Here is a 25,964-nt window from a genome sequence, read left to right on the forward strand (position 1 = left end):
TTAATTTCCTTCATTTATGATATCAACCAAAGCTTGCAGCAGTCTATCATCTCTATGCTTGTAAGGTTTGGCATTGTAAAAAAGATCAACGTAGTCACTGTACAGACTTTCTTCTGAGCCTCTCAACTGGGAGGGCTTGTTCAATTTTTTGAGGGCTTGATAGAAGTGTTCATATGGAATGTTTAACTTCTCACTTGTGGTCTTCTTTGGCAGTTGCTTCTGATCCATCTGTCTGCTAAAAGCACTTTGCAGTAAATGCAGCATGGCCTCTGATGGGATTTTATCTTCTGCTTTGTCACTGCTGCTGCTGGTGTCTTCTGTGGCTTTGGGTTTTTCACTCAAGCTCTCCAGTGTAGTATGGTCCTAGAATACAGATTAGCATGAAAAAAGTTCAGGTACCAATTAAAGACTGACTTGGTTAAGGTTTGGTCTGGTTGGTGATCCCATCTATGTGTGGGCAAATGTTATTTTTTCATTCAGGAGCCACTTGGGCATCTAGCAAACAAGCAGAACATTATCAACCAAAACAAACTATCAAAAGGGATTATACTGTAAAAAATATCAAATTCCCCCACAATATAGACAGCTATAAATTCAGATTCCACATATGCAGGATGTAACAGGTCATTTTATACCAGTATTTGTCCCAGTCTTAAGAGATATCTGGTTGTGCCATGGGGCACAACACTCTAAATGAGGAAACATATATTCAGTGGTGATATATTATATATCACTATATTATATATTATGATACATAGCTCTGACTGTGCCTTGTACTCTTAAAACCAGTGTTTCCATGCAGCCTTCTCCTAGAGGATCTCACCTGAGTAAAAGACAGTGAAGTATAGCTAATGGGTGATCATAACACATATCTTGGAGACTTGGAAGACCAATCCCAGATATAGATTCATAGAGCAGTTGGTGAGAGCATGATCTTGTTTCAACACTAAACTATGCCTTCAGACCTTCCTCATTCAACCTAGAAGGGTATCTCTAACTGAACATTCATTTTATCTTAATGTAATTTTTTCCATGTCCACTCATTTTCTCCTACGGCACCTGTTGAATCCACTTTTACTTTCTTCCAATTGATTTTTTTTGCCCATGGCTGCCAGATCTGGGGACATTTATGTAATGGACTTAAAAACCATTATCCTGCCCACCTCTCATAACCTGTCTGAGGAAGGTTAAACTATCTGTGCTTTATGGATGTCCTAATTACTTAATGGGGAGATAATTTGATGTGATGGGATTATTTTCTGAAGCTGTTGACGTAATCAAGCACTATGAAAATGTGCATTACTACCATCCTGTGCATCCTGAAACCCAGGGTCACTCTGTCTTGTCATATTTTTAGAGCATTGTTATCTGTAGGGCAAACAGGGAGTGCTAAAGGATCTGGCAGCAACAGATCCACTGAGCCAAATCTTTTGAATCAATGAGTCCCAGACTTTTCAAGCCCTTTGTTGCTGAAATGCCTTCCTTCCTTCCTGGAATCCTTCCTTCCTGGAATCCTTCCTTCCTTCCTGGAAACACTTCAGTAGGAAAAATTCCTTCAGAATGTGACACTTGTTCTCAATAGAATTACATAAATTTAGTGTGTCTGTCAGAGGTGTCTTCCTCCCTCCTTCTACCACTCAACTGCGTTAGCCATGGAGTTCCTTGCTTTAGGAGCAATTTCCTTTTGTCATCCTAAATCCCTTATATTTTGCAATTTGAAAACAATAAAAATATCAGTTTTTGACATGGGTGAAATTATGATATGCATTCAAAATCTATCAGGGGTCAGATGAAATGAATGAATGCAAAATAAATATGTCTTCTTACTAGGCAAAAAAAAAAAAAAAAAAACAAACCAAAAACACAACCCAAAAACATTTTCTTATAAACTGAAAAACATGTAAGAAATGAATAGAAATAGAATAGAAATAGAATAGAAATAGAATAGAAATAGAATAGAAATAGAATAGAATAGGACTCTACCTCTGCAAGATCTGTCATCTTCTCCACTCCTCTTCTGTCATTCTGCACAGCATTGTAGGATGTATACACACGTGGCTGCTTCATGTGTTCAGGCTGGGTAGCAGTGCCATGCAAAATCAATTTCCAGTTTACAATCCTCCCCTCATTTTGTATTCGTCTGGACTGAAAAACAAGTGTGACATCAGAATAAGTTCTCAGGACATAAAAGATCAAAACAGACACTTGAAAGCAAAGTACACAGAAGTGACCAAAGCAAATTATCAGGCTTTCAATACCTACCTATAGAGTATGATACAAAAGCACAAAATCCCCAGATACAGTAGAGACAGACGTATATTAGAATGTGGGATTTAATACAATAGTTCAACCACTCAAAATATTCACATTTTGATATAACAGTTATTAATTCATCATGTAAGCATCAATGGAATTTTGTCATAACACAGAATACTAGAAGTTACTGAAGTAGTATTTTGCATTATTAGAACTTGTTCACTAAGTCATCCCTGGGTAATTTCCTTATAAAAGTTACCATTGGAAATGATAATGTGAAATACTGTTCTTTGCTATTATGTGGTGTACAAGAGAAATCTGAAATACAGTGTGAAGGAACAAGCAGCAAATATTTACTTATAAGTTTTGGTGGCAGTACTTCAGAAATAGAAAGTAGAAGAGACAAGAACAGAAAACACAAAAGCCCACGAGGTAAGGAAAGAGTGTATTATGCCTTGAGGAAAAAAAAATCTTGCTTTATTGTAAATTTCAGGAAGCTCTTACTTGAAATGAGAGCTAATTTACAAATAAAATGGTCTTCTTAACTTTGTTCCACAAAAATGCATTCAAAGAGCAGGATATCTGTAACCAAGTAAGCTTGCAGCATTACCACTACATTGCTGATAGTAATATTTACTCCTGGTACCTTGTCCATCTGCTCAGCTCTTGGCAATACCCTCCTGTTTACAATTTGAGGCCAATAGGGACTGAAGGCTCAGTGTCTAAAAGCAAGCTTTCAGTTTTTGGCAAGATCTGACCCCAGAGGACAAGCCTATTAACAGACAACTTCAATGAGATGAATGAGCTTGATCACTCTCTCTTTGAAGGCAATTATTTTTCAGTTGCCTACCAAGCAGCTTAATTCTGGTGTCTTGCTGTTGTAATCCACATCCCCAGGTGACTTTAGTAAACTGATTTATGCCGTATCTGTAGACTACTTGGCTTTAATCCTTAAACATTGTTCAGCACTAGATACTCTCAGAAAAAAAATTAAGGAAATGTGTACATCAGAATAGGTTGCTGAGATCCCCAAAAAAAACATTAATTCAAAAGGTTTTCAGGTAATAAAACTGTGCACACGGACCAAAAGAAGACTAGCTCCGTGCTGTGCTCTTTTCTGCAGAAAAGAATTTCTAGTTAACCATATGCCAATTTGATTTCATATTTCAATCCAAGAATCACAGAAAACTTTATTAAGTGGTTAATTGCGATGACTGACATGTGTCTGAAAAACAAAGGCATGAAATTTTTTTGACAGCTACATGTTGGTGAAATGAGAATGGTGCTTTGCATTTAGGTAAAGAACAAGAAAATCTGACCCCAACTTTTTTTACTTTCATCTTTAACCCAGCTGGATATCTTAAATGACCCCTCATTCAGCTTGCATAATGAGCAGGGTCATTACCCAGTGTGTTTTGTAGTGATGAGTGATCATCTCATCTGTGTTAGCTCCCAAACACAGCTAGTTAGCATACAGGCATACTTACCATATCAGTAATTCTCAAAATCCATGTGCCTGCTGGATTTTCCCCCCATGTATGGACAGACATGAAGTCCCAGTTCTTGAAGCCATTGGGAGATTTGTCTCTCTCTCTCTCAGCCAGTAAGACAGTGCTGGTCCCTGTGTGGGTTCAAGATCAACACTCTGATTGTCCATGCACTGCCTGTTCCTACTTTTCATATTTGTCAGTTTGCACACTGTCTAGAGCAGAGGTGACCTGGAAAAATACACTGTTCAGCAGTGGCTCCTTTAGCAGTGGCTCCTGTAATATTTTTACAGCAGTGCTTAGGAGTGCACAAGCTGTTAGGTCACACCAAAGAAGGTACATCTTGTTCAGTGCTCTATCTCTGGCATGAAAAGGTAGTGAAATCACATAAAAGAAGCATAAGGAGAAGATGTCAGGCACAGCCAGACTTTCCCACCAATGAGCTGTTCAGGAAACTTCTGAAATGGAAGCTTTGAAGGCAAACCAGCTAATGCAGTATTATGAAACCACAGTCTTACCATGATTTCATCGCTGGTTTGGGGTATTTTTTGGTGAGTGGATTCATATTGTTCCGCCCTGGTCCTCCAAGAGGGTGAAAAAAAGCATTTGTATTGTTATTATTACAAAAATGCTGCAGACCACAAAGCATTTCTGCAGCAAAAGAGGTTCTACTGCACAGGAGGAAATTTGTTTGGCTTGTTTACATATAAGGGAAAAACCAAGGGAGCAATATTTACATAATAAGGAGCAGTGAAGCCCGAAGGAACCTTGTCACAATTTATAAATATATTTAAAGGTAACACTATAAATATACAAAGGAATGACATACACTTGCTATTAATGTTTTGCAGGAAAGTAGAAAAGAAGCAAGAAACAAGGGAAAAACAATTTAACAATGCAAGCAAAACGATAGTTCAGCGGAGGCAGCAGTACTTGCTTGCTACCTAGAAACAGAAAATTTAGATCAGCCTGATATTTAAATTCATATGCGAAAGCTTTTTTTTTCCTATTAATACTAGTTGATGTAACAGACTTTACTCTTAGGAGTTGACGATAATTTTTTTTGTCTTATTGTGTTGTTTCAGGGCATTGTCAAGACAACTTGCCATATTCTGGCTCATTTAGTACAGTAGTATTAAGGTGCCTAACAAAAACAGTTTGGTTTTTAAATATACCAATGGGGAGGTGCATGAAATGAAACCTAAGGAATCAGATATCCTCAGTTTTCCATTAGTCTGCTAAATCACAGGAAGTCTGATAAGAATTATTGATCTGTAATTTGTTGTCTGCCAGGAGCCCTGCTGTTTCATAGGTGCACTTGCCTCTGTGAAAATGTTTTGTGCCTTCATTTTCCGAAGGATGGTTTTCAAATCTCTTTTCACAAAAATAACCCAGAACAGGTGAAGGTTAAAGAGAGGTCTCTATAGTTCCCTGGATGCTTCATCCTTACTGGACTTGGCCAGTGATATATTTAGCTCTCTTTAACCACTGAAAACCATGTGTTTTTTCAAGAAGTAAATGTTACGCACTACAGCAGCACAAAAAAAAAACAAAAAACAAAAAAAAGCCAAAACAAACAAACAAACAACAACAAAAAAAATCACCAAAAAACCCCCAAAACAAAACAATCAAAAAAAAACCCCAAAAAAAACAACAATGACCAAAAAAAAAATAAAACCAGCACATTTGCCTCCCTACCTGATGGAGAAACCAGAGTAACATGAAGATCACCTCTACGGGAATATTCAATTGTTGCCTCGAGCTGCACATGCTCCAGAGATGCAATGGAGTTCTCTTGACCCTCACAGGCTTTTGTGGGAATTTCAATGATGACTTCTTCATTTGCTCTTAATAATCTGTCAAAATTGAAGTAGTTCTTTGATTACCCACAGGAACTTTTGATTCTGGGTCATGAAGTGTAAATGAGACGTTTAACAGCTGTTGCAGAATGAGAAAGGAAGAGCCAATGCCAGCTCAACAGATAAAGGTAATATCTGCTCATCATCCTCTGCAAAGAGAGAAACTCTGCATAGCTTTCTCTGCACAGTTCCCATTACTTCCAAATAGAATGGGTATATAAATCTCCACATAAATAATTCTAAACTCAGGATTATGAGATCTTTGTTTTCATAATGTAACATACAGAACTGCTATAAAAATACATAAAGAGCAAATGTGGCATACATCAGTAGTGGGTCAACATTCTGTGAAAAAGACAGAGTCCATAAAAGCAATTTGATAGTAAAATAACATAAATACAAAGATTACCAAACAGTGACTCTCCTAAACACTGCAATATATTTCTGCAGACAGACCTTTGTTGCATTCACATGGTATAATTTCAGCCTTTGAAATTTCTGAAATCCTTTTTTTCTGGATAAAAATCCGTATGAGAACATGTGGAGAGAAAAAGAGTCTAGATATCCTTATTGATTAAACCAGCTCAGTGAGTAATGATAATTAATCTGTCTGTTCAGGCTCACTGTGCTGTTAGCACGTGGCTGATAAGACTTTACAGTGAGCCTTTGATACACTTGTGTTTCCTAAGAGAAATGCTATAGGCATGACTAAAGCTCAATATATCACCTTGATTTCAACGTATATACAAGCTTGTCACAGGAGAAGAATTGCTAAGACCCATTGCAGACACTTTTATTTTTAAAAAACCTTTGTGAGGCATCAGAATCTTTTTATCTGTTTTCTGATAGTTGTCTAAAATTTCACAGCCTTGCTGATTGGGCTCAGCCCCAGAGTATCATCCTTTCATACACTGTCTGCACAAGCAGAGGTAATACTCTTAGTCTTTGTTAAGGCTTCATGCTAGTAATTTCCATCAGTCTTATACTAGAAAACACAAACCAAGAAGAAAATGCTGCTTGCCTGCCTCTGGGGAATGCAGTCTGGCAAAACTAAATGAATAAAAATAAGCCCTTTACTCTCATTCAGAGCAATCTGTGAAGAATATGATCTTTCAGGCTTTATTAGAATAGACACCAGCTTGGTAACTGGAAATGCAAATCCTTACCTGGGTTCGAAGCTCTTGTCTTTGACTATACACTCTCTTTTTTCTGGTACACCTTTCCATCTTGTGGGATCAGCCAAATCCACCAAGGCATTAGCATTGAGTAGCCCAAACCCAAATCGGCTGTTAACCATCAGTCCTGCTCCATTTTTTTTCCATCCTGGATTTCCAGCCAGTGGATCATATTCTGAGGTCCACACTACCAAGTGCTGCATATCCCTCCATGTAAGATCTGGGCTGTTTGGAAAATGTTCCTGGTTAGTTGTATCAGGCTTATCTATAACTTTTCTATTAATTATTCAACTGAAACAGAACATGCTTTGAATATGTATGGCATCCCTCTGTTTTGTAACATACAACATGTTGCATAATGCTTCACAATACTCCTCCAGGCAGACAAGATTTCTGTGTCCATGAAGAACAGGTATCTAGCAAGAGTAGAGTCTAATCCTCCAAAACAATTCAGGCATTTAAAGTTAGCTAGCAATACTAGAATTTTACACTCATCTTTTTAGGACCTGGACTTTGAAAACTGGGTATTTGATTCCACCTATGACTCAATTTACTCTTTAAAATATCTAAGTGTGTTGGCTCATGTCACCAAAGGGGTGTGCAGTAGAAAACAGAGCTGAGTCTACACCATGCAAGTATTAAACTTATGCACTACTGCCTAAAGTGCTTTTTGTGAAAAAAAAAGTCACTGTCCTGTCCTTTCTTAGCTTCCCTAAGGCCTAAAGTCTTGGGACTGCCAAGGGGTTGCCCTACAGGATCTAAACTTGGCTGCTCTGACAGACAAGCTTGGGCACCTTCCCTTTTATGCCTCATCACTGGCAGAAATTCTTCTGTAAATTGGCTGAGGCTTAGTTTAAACTCCTGCAGCCTATTGTCTTCAAATCACCTTCTCCTGAATCCATGTGCACCCTCCCTTTTAGGTGCATCTGTCCAGAAATCAGTAAATGCTGTTTCCAATACCCAAATTATTCCTCAGTTGTCATAATTTACTCACATTGGTTCTGCTTTTCTAGGAAGGTGTTGCAGCAAGGAGCTGCTTATTTTTAATCATTAGCCTGAGCAAGTCTGACTGACAAAAACTGAAGCTGCAGTATGAGGTAGCACCTCTTAAAACAGGCATTTTGGGGAAGGCAATGGAGTGATGGAGAGAGAGGAGTTTCAAAGATAATGGTGTTACATCTTACTTTGCTTCCAGGGCCAGAGCAAAAATTCCTGCTGCCAGAGGTGCAGATGCAGAGGTCCCTGTATGGGTTTCTGTACACTCATTGTGAAGATCAACGCTTGTCTGACAGAAAATTAAAAAACAAACAAACAAACAAAAAAAAAAAAAAAATCCCCAAAAGACAAAAATCCCAAACCAATGAAAAAAAGGCAAAGAAAAAGGAAAAAGCATAAATAAACGGTTGTAAATATGATCATATCCATACTCACAAACATAACTCTGTGTCCCTACTTAGTGCATATTAATACACTCCTTGCCAGCGGAAAAAGTGATGAGTGTTTAAATCTGTTCATGTTTCAATCCCCTCTTTTTACTTCAACTATAATTTTAGTATCAAAACGTTTTATGTTGGAACAAAATACTCCCACACTGAATATCTTATTTTAGTCTAAAGGTTTCACAATAAGTGTTTCAGGCTTACTGGTGATTCATGAAAACAGATCATTGTGTTGGGCCTAGAACATTCAAAATTACTGCTTACTAGGAAATTGCTCATAGGATTAGCATTGGTGTTCTGCTCCCTCTTCAGCAGAAGAACTATAATTTGTAATGAATAAACACCAAATTCATCAGCCCATTTATCTAAATCTCGATTATAAAGAGAAGCCACTAAGTAAGGACTGATCTCCAAGCTGACTTGGAGTTTTTATCCCCATCAGTGCAGTGTGTTGTAAAATTAGCATCTACCAGGGCTGGACAGAAATTACAGGTATTTCAGCATTATTGAGCCACAGCAATTTTCTTCAGCACAATTATGGAAGGCACACAGACTGGTGTGCCAGTTTGCTGAGTTTGGAAAGTTTGGAGGCACTGTTGTTGCTGTCTCTGTCTCAGAAAAGGTAATGGCAAGGTGTAACAGAGGCCCTGACATCACGGGTTTTCTTTTTACTCTGAATCTCTCTTTGTTTGCCCTTTGTGAAATATAGTAGCATATCAAAGCATGCAGAGATCACTTTCATACACAGGCAGTGCTCACAAACCGCAGACAAATTCAACGTGCTGATTTGACTGCATCGACACAATGATTTTATTTAACCATTGCTTTAAGGTAGAAGAATAAAGGAATACATTCACTCTTTGGAGTACAAATCCCTTACATTTTCCAGACAAAGCACCAAGAACGTAACACATAACATAAAGCAGGCACTTGAAACCAAGCATTTAAGAGTTTTAATTTATTATTTGCATGTATAATACCTTTCTATTTACTCTGAAACTGGTAAAAACAACTTACAATTCTTTGGTCAGTATAATCCCCGCTGCTGTAGGCTGTGGCCAGAGTTGAAGAGCACTTCTCTGCATACCAGGGAGAAAGCCCTTGCTGAGAAGCACTGCTAATGGAGATGGTGTAGATGCTGTCAGTGTAACCATCACAGTCACAGTTGTCACCCTGACGACCTCCATTCCCTGAAGCCCACACGAAAATGGAACCTTTCCCATTTCGGCCCTAGGGAAAAACAAAACAAAACAAAACAAAAACAAAAACAAAAACAAAAACAAAAACAAAACAAAAAAAAAAAAGAAAAAAAAAAAGAAAAAGGAAATGAAAGGTTACCAAAGAGATTTCAGATCTCACACACAGTGTATTCTTAACAACTCCTTTATCCAAAGACCCTAGAATACGGCAAACATAGAAGAGGACCAATTTCAATTAAGCACTGTAGAATGAGCCAGCTGTTATCTGACTGCTCACCCTGCAGCATAACTCTTAATCTCAATTAGGTTTAGTGTTTAGTGTTCAGGATACAGCAGATTTCCTCAGGTTATAAAATTAAAAACAGAGTGAATTTTTCCACTTGCGGCTGCCTGATCCTCACGATTTCTAGAAAAAAAAGTCTTAAAAAAAAAAAAAAAAAAACAACAGCCAGTTTATCAGGGGTCATTTAATTTTCCTTTCCTGTACTCACAGAGCTATGGGTTAAGAGTATGAATGATGGACATAGTGAATACCCTCCCTTTTCTCACAGATCCATGGGTCTGCATCCAGGCATAACCATCTAAAACATCACAGCTATTACAGAGGAATCTTGCATCACTCTCCAGTCTTAAGCTCTGCTAGTTCTTCAGAAGAAAAAAAAAAATGTTTCATGTAACAAGCAAAATGTCATGTGTTGTTCATTATTAATTTGTATGCGTATATATGTTCATTATTAATATATGCACATTTAATATTCCACAGCAGTTGGAATACAATTTTTTTATCATTCTGCTCAGGTGAGATTTGAAGTTATTTATGCAACTGCTAAGGTATTTGTAGCAATTAAAACATTAAATGCAAAGAGAAATAAGATGTACTCTGTGATAAAAGTTTTAAATTTGGAAAGACAAGCCAGATCAACTACAGAAAATGATATAGTAACTTTGAGAACAAAGACTGCAGTCCAAAAGAGCACAGGTGTATCCCAGCACCTGCTCTGATTTTTCGAGAGATTACTTTCTTGGTCCTTCAGGTTAAGCCTGTGCTCAGGTGCTTCACCAGAGCAGCAGTGAAGCATCCAGGGCTTAGAGCTGTTGTCAATCCCAACACTGGCTGACTTTAAGCAGAATGGAGACCAGACAGACCTTTGCAAAAGGAATTCTTGAATCCTGAGAGAAAAATGGGTACATTTGTTCCCCATTAGAAATAAAACAAGCTGTGAAAAAGGATACATTCTCCACCAAAGAACCTGCTTTTCCAGAGTAAGACTAGTGACTATTTGTTGTCTGATTTTCACCTGTAATTCTCCCTCTACTCTTTCTACCTACCTATGGACACATGACCTGTTAAAAGCTCTCTCCTCTCAGTCTCCATTATTCCCTCAGAGTATCTTTGTCAGCTGTCAGCATTTGAATAGTTCTCTCCTCCTTCTGCCTACTGTTCATTGCCCTTTATCCAAATTTTTCTGTTTGCTTGTAGTTCAAGCCATTTCTTCCTCCACCCCTTTATGATTCAGTCTTCCTCTCTTTATTAGTACCTGTCCATCTTTAGGTATCTTTTCACCTCACTGGTAAGAGCTAGAGTAGTTTGCTAATAAATTCATGGAAGCTCTCAGTTTGCACCCTATTTATCATCCAAACAGATCCAGAGAGTGTAGCATGAAAAAAAAAAAAGAAACCTGTGAAAATATTGCTCCCTGTACTCTTCATCATGCATCTGAGCTACTTTCATTTTAATTGGATCATGACATGCACCAATTTATAAATTAATGCAATTAGCACAATACAAGCTCATCCACAGGGTGCTAAAACGCAACACTACTTCACATAGCAAAATATTAATGAAGCAGGAATTTTGTATTAAATATTATGGGCTTTCAGTGCAGAAAACCAATTACTGTTCAGTGTAAAACAAGCAGCAGAGAAGGGTGGGTGTAGGGTGAGACAAAGGGAGCAAAATTAAGGATGTAAAAAAAAAAAAAAAAAAAAAAAAAAGCTTATCCATGGAGATAAGCAGCTAAAATCCAGTTTAAAAAGCCCTAATGGTATTTTCTCAAAAGTCCTTTCTGGCTGGAAATTTCTCTCACCTGTACTATTAAAATATATCATGTCCATTCAAATATATTGTGAGCAAAGACAGCACAAAACATTTTCATATTTTTATCTGGTATCAACCATTTAAAAATTATCTTTTCTGTCAAATTTTTGATTTATTTTTTTTCCTGAGGTATCATACCTGGTTTATCCCATACTCGAAAGCCTTCTGTGCCAACCTCCCAGGCCCCTCCACTGTTTTACCATCGTCGTTAGGGCCCCAGCTTGCACTGTAAATATCCACATGTTCTGGATTGAAACCGATTGAACTGGCCTCAATAGCATCGGTGACTATTCCATCCAGCATTCGTATACCTTCACAGAAAAAAAAAAAGTTTAAAAAAAAAAAAAGTGCAGGCTGGATTTACTTTCTGTTTCTTTCTCCTTGTCTTTGTTAACTGGTTTTAATGTTTCCAGTAAAATTAAGCCATAAGTACTGCAGTCACAGCCAACTGCTGTTCATGTAAACAATACTGAGAACAGCTCCTTTTCAGTGTAAGATGGTACAGTTAGACTTTATTTGCAAAGCTCAGTATTTCTCTACAAACATAAAATAACCCAACTTAAAATCTTGTTAGCCTCCTATTTATTTCTTTCTTTCATTCTGCAAAGACCTAAGAAGATGATGTCTTGCTTACTGTTACTGTTTTTTTCTTATTGCATTCTCTTTCTTCCTCCTTCTCTTACATCTGCAACAGAGACTTCTCAAACTGCTAAAATGCCACTGAAATTAAATAGGTTTTGCCAACATTACTATTATTTTCTTAAGAGTTCTAAGAGTTTTAGTTCAAAGATGTAGTTCTGAATGTTCTGACCAAAGCACTTGGCCCACACAGTCATTAAAGCTTTTGCTGTCTCTGTGACTCTGCAATTTCACCAGCTCTTCAATCTCTACCACAGGAAAAAAAAATCTCACTGTTTTTCTACTGCCACGGTTTTTTCTGCTGTGAGCAATCCAGAGATATCTAGTCATTAACAATTTATTAGGAGCTGCATGATCTAATCTCCTTCTGAGCAAGCTTGAACTCAGTGGTACTTAAAATTCAGGTGCAGGCAGTGTTCTATCTGCACTTTGCACTTTGCTGTGCAAAGCCACAGCTCTGCAGTGGGGCTGCTTCCACTGTCCACTGCTGGAAGACAGCCGAAAAAGCAGAAATCTGGCAAAATTCCCACTGTGGCATGGCTCTTACCGTAACAACAGCAGTATAAGGGCCACAGCAGTCTGGATTCAGCCTGTGCTTACAAGCAATAAAAATGTCTGGGTTCCCTTGGATTTGGCAGATTAGTACTAGAGCAGCTGCACATTTGCTGGCAGTTGGTGAATTATGAGTACTCATTTGGTAGTATTTTCCACAAAATGGGGATTTGGCCAAAGCACAGAAAGTAAAATGTAGTCATTCTATTTAAAAAAAAAAAAAAATACAAAGCAACTCCAAAATACCCAGCAAGAAAAAGCCTCCAACCTTATCCTTGCAGCTCAGTGTCTTGTTCTATTTTTTTGTGCTATCAAGCAGGGAATAAAGACTGCAAGCATAATTCTTTTCCTGAATGGTTGACCTCTTAATACTCGTAATACCTTCAAGATAAAACTGAGCTTTATTATTTCATATTCATTAGTGCTAACATCAGATAATGGAGTTAATCCGCTCTACCACAGCTGCTCCACTATCACTCACAAAGCTGGGAAAAGAACGGAGGTATCCTGTGCCTCAGGTACTAAAAACACCACTTACCCAGGATTGTCCTAAACTCAGAATGGTTTGATTACTCTTTTTTTCTGTTGGCTCAGAATTGCCAGACTCTCTCATGCCAGCAAAGGTCTGCCTGTGTGAAAGCGACTGCAAGCCCCAGGTGAGAGCTTGCAACACGTAAGCAGATAGTGGGAATGCAAGAAGTAATGTGCAGATAATTCCCACAAGAAAAAAAATAAAATAACAAGAACAAGAACAAAAACAAAAACAAACAAACAAAAACAAACAAAAACACCCCGCAAAGACAAGTCTGCAGATAAATAATGTAATAAGGAAAAAAAAGCAAAAAACAAAACCCCAAGAACAATGACTCCACACTGATGAAAACAGTTCAAGGCAAAAATCACTGCCTTGCTTTCCTGATCGTCACAAACCCTGATTGTTCAAGTCAACTCAGGGATTTGATGACTGCAGTAATATTCCCCTAAGCAGATTCCAGTTATGTCCTCTTGTATAAACTCTCTTCTATTCTTGCTCCCATCATCAGTCCCACAAAATCAAGAGTAAGCAAAGCCCAAGGTAATTACACATATATGTGTCTGCCTGGTAGAAGGCTATTTTTAGTAACACATCCCTGTGCAAAGACTCTCAGCCCAGTCCTTTGTAAAATGGAGCTTCTTAATAATTTAATTTCCATGGCAGCACCATGGAAATATCATAACACAGTGGTACAGTCATGTATGCATGAAAATACACATACCCTGCTTTATACCAGAGGTGGTCAATACACAATTCTCAGCTCTACAAGGACCAGGAGGTGAATGCTAAAGGGCACTGAAAGGTGTCACTTTGAAAACTGGCACTGGAACTAATGTCAAGTAGAAGTGTGCAATGTGTAATTTCATGGATTTAAAACAAAAACAAAAAAACAAACAAACAAAAAAACACAAAAACAAACAAACAAAAAAAACCCAACCAACCAAACAAACAAAAAAAAACACCAAAAAAACCAGCCTCTGGAGAAATTAATCCCGTAGAGCTTGCATCACCAAATAATCTTTCTGTGTTTAGCCACTCTAAATTTATCTGAATCTTTTGAAGACTTTTCTTATCTTCCACTGCTCTTTGAACATATTTTTCTTACACCCCTGTCTTAATCAGTCTGGTCACATCTAATGTCTTACAATTCCTTTCAGCTTTTCCATTCTTCCTCTTTCCCTGTCCAAGTGCGTGCTGCTTGCTGGGAAATGTGGATTGCTGGACTGCTTTTCCTGCTGTTATTTCCCTTTTCTAGGTAAATCATCCCACACAAATCTGTAGTTTGCATTTGCAAATGAGCCCAGATCATATGCAAATAGCTGTGGAAGAACCTTCACTGTAGATGCAAGAGCCTTAAAATAAGGGCACAGTGGGAGTTCAGACATCTTTGCAGCTTCATCCATTTTGCCTTGCTTTGAAAATCTGACGTCTTCATATTATGAGTGAGATATTTTATTTAAACAGATCATGACAGCATAATGCATTATGGCAAAGGCAAACTGCAAAGCTGACATCCATGACAGCTCAGTGGAGTAACTGGGAGCTGACAAAATACCTTGCTGAAATGGTGGGAACACAGCTATGGGTGTTAATTGCCACTCATCCCCCCATCACTTAAAAGGAAAAAGAGGGAATAATGGAAAAAGTAGGACTGTACAAATAACTTCCTCTGAGCTAAAAAACCATTTGCAACTGATACTCCTATCATGATTATTTCATGAACAATTAACAGATTGAGTCACTGATTAAAAAAAGCCAACTGAACAATGATATTGATTGATGGGCAAGAAAGACTCCACTTGTTTTCAAATTTAACTTATGGTGACAGTAGAGAATGAAAGTGTTGAAACAAAAAGGACAGCAGTTTGCATAACTTCACTGACATGACCTTTGAAATGTGATTGTGTAAATGGAAACAATAAGCTGAAAATATGGATGGGTATAATTTTGTGTACTCCTACTCAATCCCTCTCCTCCCCGGGTAAACAATAATAAGTAATTAGTCCTTAATTTCTTAAAAGATACTGTCTTAACTGTAGGTAAATTCTAAGTTGTTGCTATTATTGTCATTGTTAATATTATTAATTGTTGTTAATATTATTGACATTATGATTACTAGTTTTATTACTATTATCATAATCATCATCCCTGCCTATACTGTTGCTGCTGTTGTTAAATATTCTACCTTTCTATCTATTCATAACCAAATTCCAATTCTTTAACTTTATTAAAGAAATCCTGTCATATGCAGGCATCACTCAGCACTGTTGCCAGACAGGATTTTGAAGCTTATAATACTGCAAGATAAATGTTTTCTGAGAATGACCAAACATTCATATTTCAGATTAATGGTATCTGGCAACACTCAGCATCTGTCTTGTTTCCATTCCTATTAGACATCTATTTATTTTTGTTTCCTTACCTCCAACCCTGGAGTTGTAGGCTACTCCAACTCCACATTTTCTGTTGTTGGCTTGCATGGCAATTTCTCCTGCACAGCGTGTCCCATGCCTGAATAAATACAGCAAGAATAAAGAATACATCATAACAGCTTTGTTGTGCTGTACAGAAAGACTCATCAAGGACCTTGATTTATTAAAATTCTTCCTTTCAGTGAATGCAATGCAATTATTGAAGAGCTTTTGAGTTGTGCCTGCATGATACAAAAATACTTATTTCTACTAAGTCTCATTACATATAATTTTACCTATTTAATGTTCAAAGGAACATTTTCATGAGATGATAAATGCTTTCCTTAATCTCACTGTAGGTACCAGTATTTTCATAAGGTGAAAAAGTGGTATAAAATTATGGGGCTAGCAAGCTATCTTCAGATAGAAATATGATACAAGTATTTTTTAATCACACATTCAGATACTTTTTTTCCTAAATGACTGGATTTATTTGAGATTTCAGAAAGTGAACCTTTAAAGTATCCCCATTGCTAATTTTTTTTTGTAACAAACTATTTTCTATGCAATTGTTTTTTTTCCCCATGGGAGATTTTAATTCCTCAGTACAGAAAGCCTTCCTATAAGTCTCAAGGTAAGAGTGTTGTATTATGTAATGCTACAGATTGTTATTCAATGTCATGCTTCAATGCTTCTGGGCTGAATTCCATTTATGTATTAATAAGTATTAGAGGTAATACAGGTAGATTTAAGAGATAATGACATTATAACCAGGGGATAATGACTTATTTCTCTAATATAACACTGTAACAAAGTAGAAATGCCATTTTTCAAATGTCTTATTCATGGGATTTTTATCCTCAGACTGATCATATTTTTTTCCCCTCATACAATGATTTATGTTGTGAATGCTACTGTATTGTCTGATAGGAAACAGGGGACCTATGCATCAGTTTTGTGCTATCTGTACTGAGTAGTGGCATCCTAATTCTTTTAAGAAATTGACTATTTTGTATACCAGCTTCTAATGAGGTCTCTCTTGTTCTCTTTCTTATGGAAAAAAGTCCATAACTGGACTACAATGGATGTAGGTCTGACAGGCCCATCAAGACTCCTTTTTTTTTTTTTTTTTTTTTTTTTCCCCAATGCAAACAGAGAATTTAAGTAAAACTATACTTTGGGAGATATAATTCCAGAAACACACAGAGACACATGAATAGATTATTCCCTTCGTCTTGCAGAAACATATCAGCATCTTACAAAGACATGAAGAAATTCAGGACTTGATAGGGAGATTGCGATTATGGAGTTCCTCATCTGGGAATTTTATCACAGTGTTTATACCGATGTTATGTGAGAACACTCCCACAAACTGAAACACAGGAGGTTCCCTCTGAACATCCAGTAGTGATGCTTTACACTGAGGGCAACTGAGCACTGCCACAGGATTCCCAATGGAAGTTGTGGCCTCTCCCTCCTTGGAATCATTCAAAAGCCAGCTGATCATCCTGGACAACAGCCTCTAGAGCTCCCTGCTTGAGCAGATGACCTTCAGAAGTCCCTTCCAAGCTCAACCATCCAGGGGTTCTGTTACAAATTCTTCCTCTTATAATTGTCACGGGAGACATACACAGAAATTTATCTGTTTGAATCTTCTAACGCACAAACTAACACTGTAATGTTTTGTTCTCTTCAGACAACTGTAAAGCTACTCACTTGTTTTCATTTGTTGGATCATATCTAGGAAAGGGATCATGATCATTGTCGTTGAAATCATAACTTGCCTTTGGGTCCTACATGTAAAAAAGAAAAGCAGAATTAATTCAGACAACTAGAAAAGGCATTTCTAAATTGCTAACAAAATGGGTTCGAGAGTCTGTATTTATTTACTTGATGTGCCTCATATTGGCAGCAATCAAGCTGGTAGAATTTGATGGCCATTAATAATCCCATAACTTTTTCATGGACCTTTAATAATTTAGCATTGAAACCACTACATGCAAATGTGTCTGGGAACTAAATCTACTGAAGAAAAAACAGAACAACAAAATATCCTCCCTGCTACCATTAAGTGACATTCAGATTCCTGTGACACAGACCAAGTTTCAAATCATGCCTAAGGCAAATATTTCAGTCTCTGTACTGCAGGAGCAGACTTACAGAACAGACAGTGAGCTGGGGAGGCGTGTCTGTTTATCAAATTTAAAGCTGGTTAATGTATTCTATAGCATTCTGATGCTCAAACTTACATAGTTAGCATAGATGTCAGTGTGATTCCACTCCAATCCATCATCTAGGACGGTGATGACAACTCCCTTTCCTGTAAATCCTTTCTGCCACACAGGAATAACGTGGAGATCCAGTTTGGGCAGGGATGGAGTAATTCTTGTATCTTGCTGTGGGACAGAAGGGAATAAAATATACCAACATTTTATACCAAACAGATCCAAATTCATATCTCAAAGGTGCTGCAAACAATCTCAGCCTGTACTTGTGTATTTTGCTCAAATTTTGCAAATAAAAACCAAAAATTAGTTTCATCAAATACTTGCGGCACAGAAGATTTACCCCACTGCTTGGATATCCCTGAAGACCACTCCTGAGCAAAAAAACATCTTGTATTTTTGATAAGCAGGTAGCAGAAAGTGGAAGGAGTTGTGGAGATGCACTGATGAACCTTGGAGCACTGGGTTAATTATCAGACCTGCTGATGTTTGTTCTTTGCATTTGATGAAGAGCCAAGACAGTGCCTGCAGTGCAGTGAGCTGGATTTCCTCCTAGTGTATTTTCTCCTGGGACATTAAAGTTAGCCAGAACAAAATAATTAATGGGTAAAACAATTAAGGTGGTAGTTTGGTCGGGAACAACTGTGTCGAATCACAATTTTCTCTTTACCACCCTCACTGCTGTTCCTGTGGTAAATCAGCTGGAAGTGTGAATCGTGTATAGCCTTCTCTTCTGAAGCAAGTTTTTTGAAGGGTATCTCCTAAATAGGTAATTTTCCCCTTCTAATACAAAATGAGTAGTACATACATCTAATTTAGAAAACAAGCTTACAGCCCCCATAAAAGCACAGACGTAAAAAGAAGCACTTTCCTTCTGTTTCTCTGAGCACAATTATGTTAGCTGAAGGCAGGTTTATGTCTTTGTTTCCAAAGAAATACTGCATAAAATGCGAGGCTTAGGAAACGAAATTTGTTATGGGGATGAAATTTCTTTCATTTTTTGCTATCTATATCTGACTGCTTCCATTCAGGGAATTAATTTGAGATTTAAAGTTTTGTTCTCTTGAATACAGCAAATAATAATTTATCCTGGTGCTGTGTGAAGGTACACTGGATAGAGCTAAAACTGTTGCCATCAAATCACAAAAATACACTAATAGTTACTCACTACAAGGCAAAAAACATATTTTGGAAGAAAATATCTGACTGATTTACGCATTTAATCAGAAAAATTCAGTGTTCATTGCAAACAAGGCAAGTAGCATGATTTTTTTTCTCATGTGTGAAAAATAGAGGAAAAATGGGTGAAAAACAAATAGGTGGGAAAAGGAACTAAATCTCCTGGAGAGCAGAACATTTCCAGGTTTTTTCCCCAGACCGCTTTTATGAATCCTGTGTGTGTGTGTGTGTGTTTGTCTAACATAGACATCTTGAAAATGTCCTGCTTTTGTCGATACAGGCAAGGAGGCAAACAGACTTTCTGCTTCAAAGAAGAGCTAAATTCTTACAGACAACAATCCTTTTCCTGTTCAAAAGAAGTCTGCAGGAGTCTTCATGGAAATATTTTATGCTATGTGGTGTATAGTTTATCTTCCGTAACTCAAATGAAGGAAAGCAGCCTATAGTTTTGTATGATTTCTCTAAGATGAACTGAGGAAAAGAATTTCTAGCCACTCAGGCCCCCTTTGTGCTTGACCTTTCTTTTTCATTTGTTATAGCCACCTTTAATCCCATCCCTATTCTAAGTGAAAGCAAAGAATCCTAGCATGAAGGCACAACTAGATGCAAAATGGAAACAGGCACTTGGAAGAAACCATGTAAAATCTAAATGATCGACTGTATTTCTCAATTGACATATGGAGATAGAAACTACAGAGCTCAAGAATTTATTTTTTTTCCCTGAGGTTTTGAGCATGTGAACGAGCTTCAGTTACACTCTAGCACATAAATCCTAGTCTATGTGGCTGAAGGTCTTCCTCATATGCATGCTGGTGCTTTTGTTTTCATCTGGTGTATGAATTCTGCACTACCAATTTTAATAAAGAAATACATGGCTAGCTTCAGATATCGTAATGGGCTTCTTACACAGAAACCGCAAATATTTTTAAGTCATCATTGAAGTGTTTTTTAACTGTTAATAATTTGTGGTATCACCCCCCACACACCTCCCCCATACTAAACAGCAGCTGAATTGACATCTAGAGTCTTTATAAAAGCAACAGTCCACAGAAGAGAGAAGGGTGCCTGAAAATGTTATGCACAGAGATCACTCATTTTTACAGCATATGCTAACGAAAGGGACTCTTCATTTATTCCCTTCAGTGCAATCACTTTGATACTGGTAAAATAATGCAGCTGATGGCACAACCACCTTCTCCCGTTCCACAGGGCAACAAATTCTTACCAGATACCACTGCTGGTTCCACATAGGGTCATTGAAAAGACTTTCTGCTGAGTCTCTCACAGAGGCACGCTTGGTTCGCTTTTTTTCATACTGCTGCTCTGCCCACGACACCTAAAATAATTTGTAAAGATATGACAAGTGAGCATCTTCAATTTGGGACTTTCTTAACCTAGAGTATAAGGGCTTTCATCACACGGAGAAATGTTGGTGCCTAAAGCAAAATGAGCAATATTCAGTGCAGAGAAAAGGATAATTTAGGCCGTAATACAGGGACATTTAGTGAAGAGAACTTAGTGAAATCACAATACTGTAGAATCAATTAACACAAAATCATTAAATTACAAGTTGACAAAGAATTGTGAGTGACACAAGGCAAGTTTTTACATCAAATAAACCCACGTAATATGGCTAGAAGTAGTATGGTGCTTACTGAAACAAGGGAAACTACAGCCTGCTTCTCTCTCCTACTTATCTTTTATTCACTCTCTGTTGGGAAAGAATAATTATCTCTGGCTTTAGTCTAGCAATCATAATGATGCTGTTACTCACAGACCAGCTGGACCTCCAAGTCTCCTTCCTAGTGGTGTTTTGAAGAGTGGTCAATTAGCAAGCTATGAATATTAGACTAACTCCATCACCGACATAATTCCACTTAAGGCAACTGAAAGCCAAAATGCTTCAGCATGCTTTGGTAAAGCATCAAATGAGTTGCACAGTCTTTGTGCACAGACACAGCAGTCTCTAAGGCACCAAGATGTGTTTTAAGTGTGTACTGCCCTTGAATGTATTACTGAACACAATTCAAACGAAATCCCGATGATGATGATGATGATGATGCCTCTCTCTGTGCTGCGTGCTCCTTTTCAGAAGGGAATGAAACACTATACATATTTGGTCACCCTGATGGAGGTATGGTGGGTCCTTTTCATACCAAATTCCAAGAATGCAAAGCAAACTCAGGTTCAGTAAGACTGCCAAGGTCCTGTAACAAGCCTCACATGGAGGGTGCCTTGGATCTAATCTTTTACTTTCAAGCTCTGGGTAGATTCCACTCCTTTAATCTACTGTGATTGAACGGCTTTATGATCCTGACACCTATCACCATATATGAGATAATAATGACTCAGAAGTTATGACTAAAAAGTATAATTTGATTAAAATGCAATTTTCTAATGAAAGCCTAATGAAAATTCGCTACAATAACATAAATCCTTTAAAATGTTAGCTGCATAGGACATGTTTACAATTCTCTTTACTATATATTTAGTCCTAAACCTCCTACAAACCTTGGTCATGGAAGATTAATTTACCCATGCAAGCATAGGTATTTTAAACTGTCCTATTGATATGTCAGGCCATACATACTTGTGCACACATTGGAGCAATTACCTCTATCTCTCTTCCCTGCCCACAGCAAAGCTTGACCTCTTCACCACCCAACAGTAATTAGCAATTGACAACTTCCATGCTTATTATTTCTTTTTCAGGGTGAGCAAGTGCACTGAAGGGAAATGAGCTGAAACTCCCAAGCACATATGTCAGGCAAACAAGCCAAATGTTTGTCACTCTGCAGCTGGGTGAGGTTCTGACCATCCATCTCCAGCAAAAGCTGAAGGCCCTATGCCAAATCTCCAATCACTGATACATAAAGCAGTAAAAAAAAGAATCTTGATTCAAGTCTACCTGCAAGAAAGTAGATTTGGAAACTAGCGTAAATACTAGAAGAAGTTAGGTAACCAGATAATTATATCCCTTCAATGTATTCACAGCCTTTATCTGTTTTACAACAAACACTATAGGAAGCAGATAAATATTCAGATTAGAGCCAAGTTTTACCACAGCTTTCACACTTAACATACCATAAAATTCATGAAGGCGTTATACAAACAAAAACAGAATTCCCTTTTCTCTAGCTTTTTAAAGGCTGAATCTAAATCTTTTTAAGTAGGCTGCTGCTGAACAAGAGCAACTCTTTAGAGCAAAGGTCCCTGTGTAACTACACAGCGTTACATGATTGCTTTGTGTTTATACACTTACATAATGCATAATTACATCTCATTTATTCACAGAGTTAATTTGCCTGCTGGATGGTAAATAAAATGGAATTGGAGTAAATTTAGCAAATCACCTGCAGCACTTTGAATCAAAGAATGCAAGGATGCAATAATGTCTGGTAGCAATATAATACAATCACTTCCATCCTGTTAAAATTTTAGAATGTGATGTATTGAACACTCTCATTCTTCCCTATGTGGCAGATTAATTTGATTCAGAAAGCCCAAAAAAGAGACAGACTGCACCCAAAACTCTGATCCGGAACATCATACTACAATGACATGGGACATCTGGTCATAAATGTAAGCCTAAATTTGAGCTAGTTTAGACTGAATCTGCAGGTTTGAACATATCCAAGTTAGGATTATTTCAGCTTTAACTGTTAAACCAGTTCCTGTTTGCAAGGAAATAGATGAGAATGTAAAGCTTTGAAACAAAACAAGCAAAACAAACACCCTGTCTTGCCACACAGAATATTTCCCCCTAGCTGACATTTGCATCTAAAACCTCCAGATCGAAGATTACTCATTCTGAAGTGATTTGTCCCTTTATGATAATTTGCTGGTTTTGACAACTAGGTTACTTCATGGTTTGGACAGCTCGTATTGTCACAATGATTTTTTGCAACAATGCTGAGCTTAAAATCAAATGTTGTTGTTGTGACATTTCCCCAGAAAATAGTTTGTAAGAGAGGCTGACAGTTTTCTGGTCTGCTCTTTAAATTTGTCATGCACCCCTGTTTTTCATTATACTTACAAACAGAAATTCTTCTCTCTGAAATAAAGCAGGCAAACAAGGAGTCTGCTTCACCAGTGGGTTGTACCTTAGACCCCTGGCTCTCTAGCTTGCACGTTCTCTGATTGCAGTGGCATATCATTGTAACAAAAGACTGCAAGTCTGGAATGTGTGATGGATCCTTTGAGAAGGGATGTTAGCTTCTTGTAGAAGCCAAGCCAGCAGAACCTCAGCCCTTTTTCCCTACTTCTTTTTTTTTCCCGTTAATATTCAGTCACTTTAAATCAAACCTAATTCACATGGTAATTGCACAGACGTGGCCTAATTAAACTTAGTGCATCTATGGATTTTTACTTTGAATCCAGCCCCTTGGTTCCCTGTTCACATTTTAGTAAGTGGCACATCAACATCTGAAATTCCGGTGCTGTACATCTTAAATCTTAATTTGGAAAGCTCTTGTAAAATATGTGGAAAGGGAGAGTTAGATTCTGCCTGTGAATGACAGAATAGTTAAGTATTATTCAGCACAAGTGTGGATGGCTGAATATATTAGACTTGCAAAATAAGGAAGGTCTGCCTGTGACCTCTTTCCAAAGCTAGCAGTAAGCAGACAGAATTAAAAAAAAAAAAATTAAAGAAGAATAAATTTAACACTCACCCGCTCATCATCAGAAAGTCTCTTAGTGATATGAATAGCACTTCTTCGGGACCGTCTGGGGTGACTCTTATGTCTGAATAAGTAGTGGTTTTTGAGTGATCCAATCTGCAAGACAGAGCCATGCTTTAATTATCAGGAGATATTTCCCCACTGTGTGAGCAAGTACCAACAATCAAAATGCGAAAGAATTCCGGCTGCCTTAAAAGACAAAAGAGCAAGAAACTAGCTTTTAGATACTTTAATCCAAACAAGGAAGCACTCTTCAAGTAACAAGTTATTCTCTCAGCCTGTGTGTGCTGCTAGAAGAAGCCGGGGGAGTAATTTCATTTGGGCTACTCAAGTGCAGTCAGTACTAGTACAGTACTCAAGTTACACAGCACCCGTAGTAGTGACCACTACACTCACGGACACCCCTTGGCAGGGCCACATTACGGTGGGCAGGTGGCTCACCAGTCTTATCTGCTTTTCCTGGGTTTCAGCAGGACGGGTGTGAAAAGCTTGGCATGGCTTCAGACACCTCACTGCGGGGCTGGGCTGTACAGGCACCCACTGTAGCAGCGTTTTCCCTTGCTCAGTAGCCAGCCACCGGGCAAGCCAGGTGCACCCCGCTGACTTCGAGCACCCCACTCGCCTAAGGACGGGCTCTTTGATAGTTGTGGGGGACAAACGTGCCGGCTGCGAAGGTAGAAGGACCAAACCCACAGAGGTTGGATCACGCCTACAGGTTTGGGAGTGCGGAGAACACGGCTGTGCCCTACTCGGGGCTGGGCAAGCGGCCAGCGGGAGCTGCCCGCGGACAGCACCGGGGACACGGAAAGGAGCTGACCGCCACCCCGACCACGGGGCCGGGCCGGGGACAGCAGGGTCCCAGCGCTGGGGGACGCCGTGCCCGGCACAGGACCCTCGCCGGGAGGTGAGACGAAGCTGTTCCCTCACGGCGGTTACTCATCCCTGACAACGCTGACGTCACGGCATCCCAAAAAAGCGCCCGAGGGATGGCTGGAGAGAAGCCCCGCGATGGCGATGGAGCCGGCGAGGCGGAGGCGGCTCGGGGCCGCAGCCGGGACTGCCCCCGCCCTCCTGCTGCTGCCCGGAGTGCCGGCGGAGGGTCGGGCACCCTGCCCGCTCCCCTCTGGGTCCCCTCAGGGACAGCGGGGTACCCTGCCTGACTCTGTCCGGTCTCCTTAGGGAGAGCCAGCTGCCCTGCCTGCGGAGCCGGTCCCCCCGCCCGGCTCTCTGCCAAGGAGAACGGGAGCGCCCTGCCCGCTCCCGTCAAGGAGAGCCGGAGGTCCCCGCCCGGTCCCCCGAGGAAGAGCCGATTCGCCTGGCCCCGTCCTCTCTGAAAGAGCCGTCCCCGGGGCGGACCCGGACCCTGGGAGTCTGCGGCAGGGAACCGGGAGCTTTAAACTCCCCGGAGCCCCCCGGACGGCAGCCGGGCACAAGTTTGAGGGAGAGGGAAGGAGCCTCGCGGGGTGGGGAAAGAGCCCCGCCGCGGAGCATCCCGCGGGATGCGGGATCCTGCCCGGCCGTACCTGCCCCACCAGGTCGTAGTCCAGCTCGTCCGCGATGGCTCTGGCAGCGTCGGGGCCGGCCGGGATCTCCGCCGCCCACTCGTTGAGGAAGAGCCGGCCGGCGCTGCCTCCTCGGGGCAGGGACCAGGCTGTCAGGAGCACGGCCAGGGCCGCGCACCGGCCGGCCCAGCGCCGCCCGGCCATGGCCGCGGGACGCGGGAGGGATGCGGGAGGGATGCGGGATGGATGCGGGCGGGATTCGGGCGGGATGCGGGCGGGATGCGGCGCCGCGTTGCTACGCGATAGCGCGGAGCAGAGCCCTGCCTGCCTGCCTGCCGGCGCGGCTGCCCGAGGCTCACAGACCCTCCGGAGCCCGAATGGAAATGAGTGTTTACACGTCAAAACGACGACAGCCATCCTGACGTCAAGTGTACCTGGCCCCCGAGCGAGGGGGGGGGGGTGATTCCAGGGGGGGCGCGGAAGCCAGCGGGATGGAGGCGGAGGAGCGGGGGCGAAACCCGACGGGTCCCGAGGGACGGGGGGGGGGGGGAGGAATGGTGGGGGTGGCGGAGTCTCGGCGGGACGGGGGTGCGGGGTCTGGTCCCCGAGGATCGGGGAGAGGATCCCCGAGCTCGGGGGGCCCGGTCGGTGGCGGTGCGCGATCGTTTCCATTACTGATGGATAAGAGCGAGCCCGAGCCCAGGTGAGGCAGGAGCCCCGCCCGCC

General features: G+C 40.0%; 1 protein-coding gene across 1 annotated transcript; it reads right to left on the reverse strand.

The window, feature by feature from the left end:
• On the reverse strand, positions 1-25,442 carry PCSK1 (proprotein convertase subtilisin/kexin type 1). The gene is made up of 14 exons (XM_062512804.1): positions 25,260-25,442; positions 23,728-23,832; positions 20,280-20,390; positions 17,900-18,046; positions 17,367-17,443; positions 15,662-15,750; positions 11,652-11,824; positions 9,234-9,446; positions 7,962-8,062; positions 6,769-7,002; positions 5,442-5,599; positions 3,744-3,877; positions 1,984-2,145; positions 1-363 (listed from the first exon to the last, which is right to left on the reverse strand). Exons 1-14 carry the CDS (start codon positions 25,440-25,442, stop codon positions 1-3), a joined length of 2,250 nt encoding a protein of 749 aa, XP_062368788.1.
• Between the last annotated feature and the right edge of the window lie 522 nt (positions 25,443-25,964).

Source organism: Cinclus cinclus, chromosome Z (genome assembly GCF_963662255.1).
Source record: "Cinclus cinclus chromosome Z, bCinCin1.1, whole genome shotgun sequence".
Classification (NCBI taxonomy): Eukaryota; Metazoa; Chordata; class Aves; order Passeriformes; family Cinclidae; genus Cinclus; species Cinclus cinclus.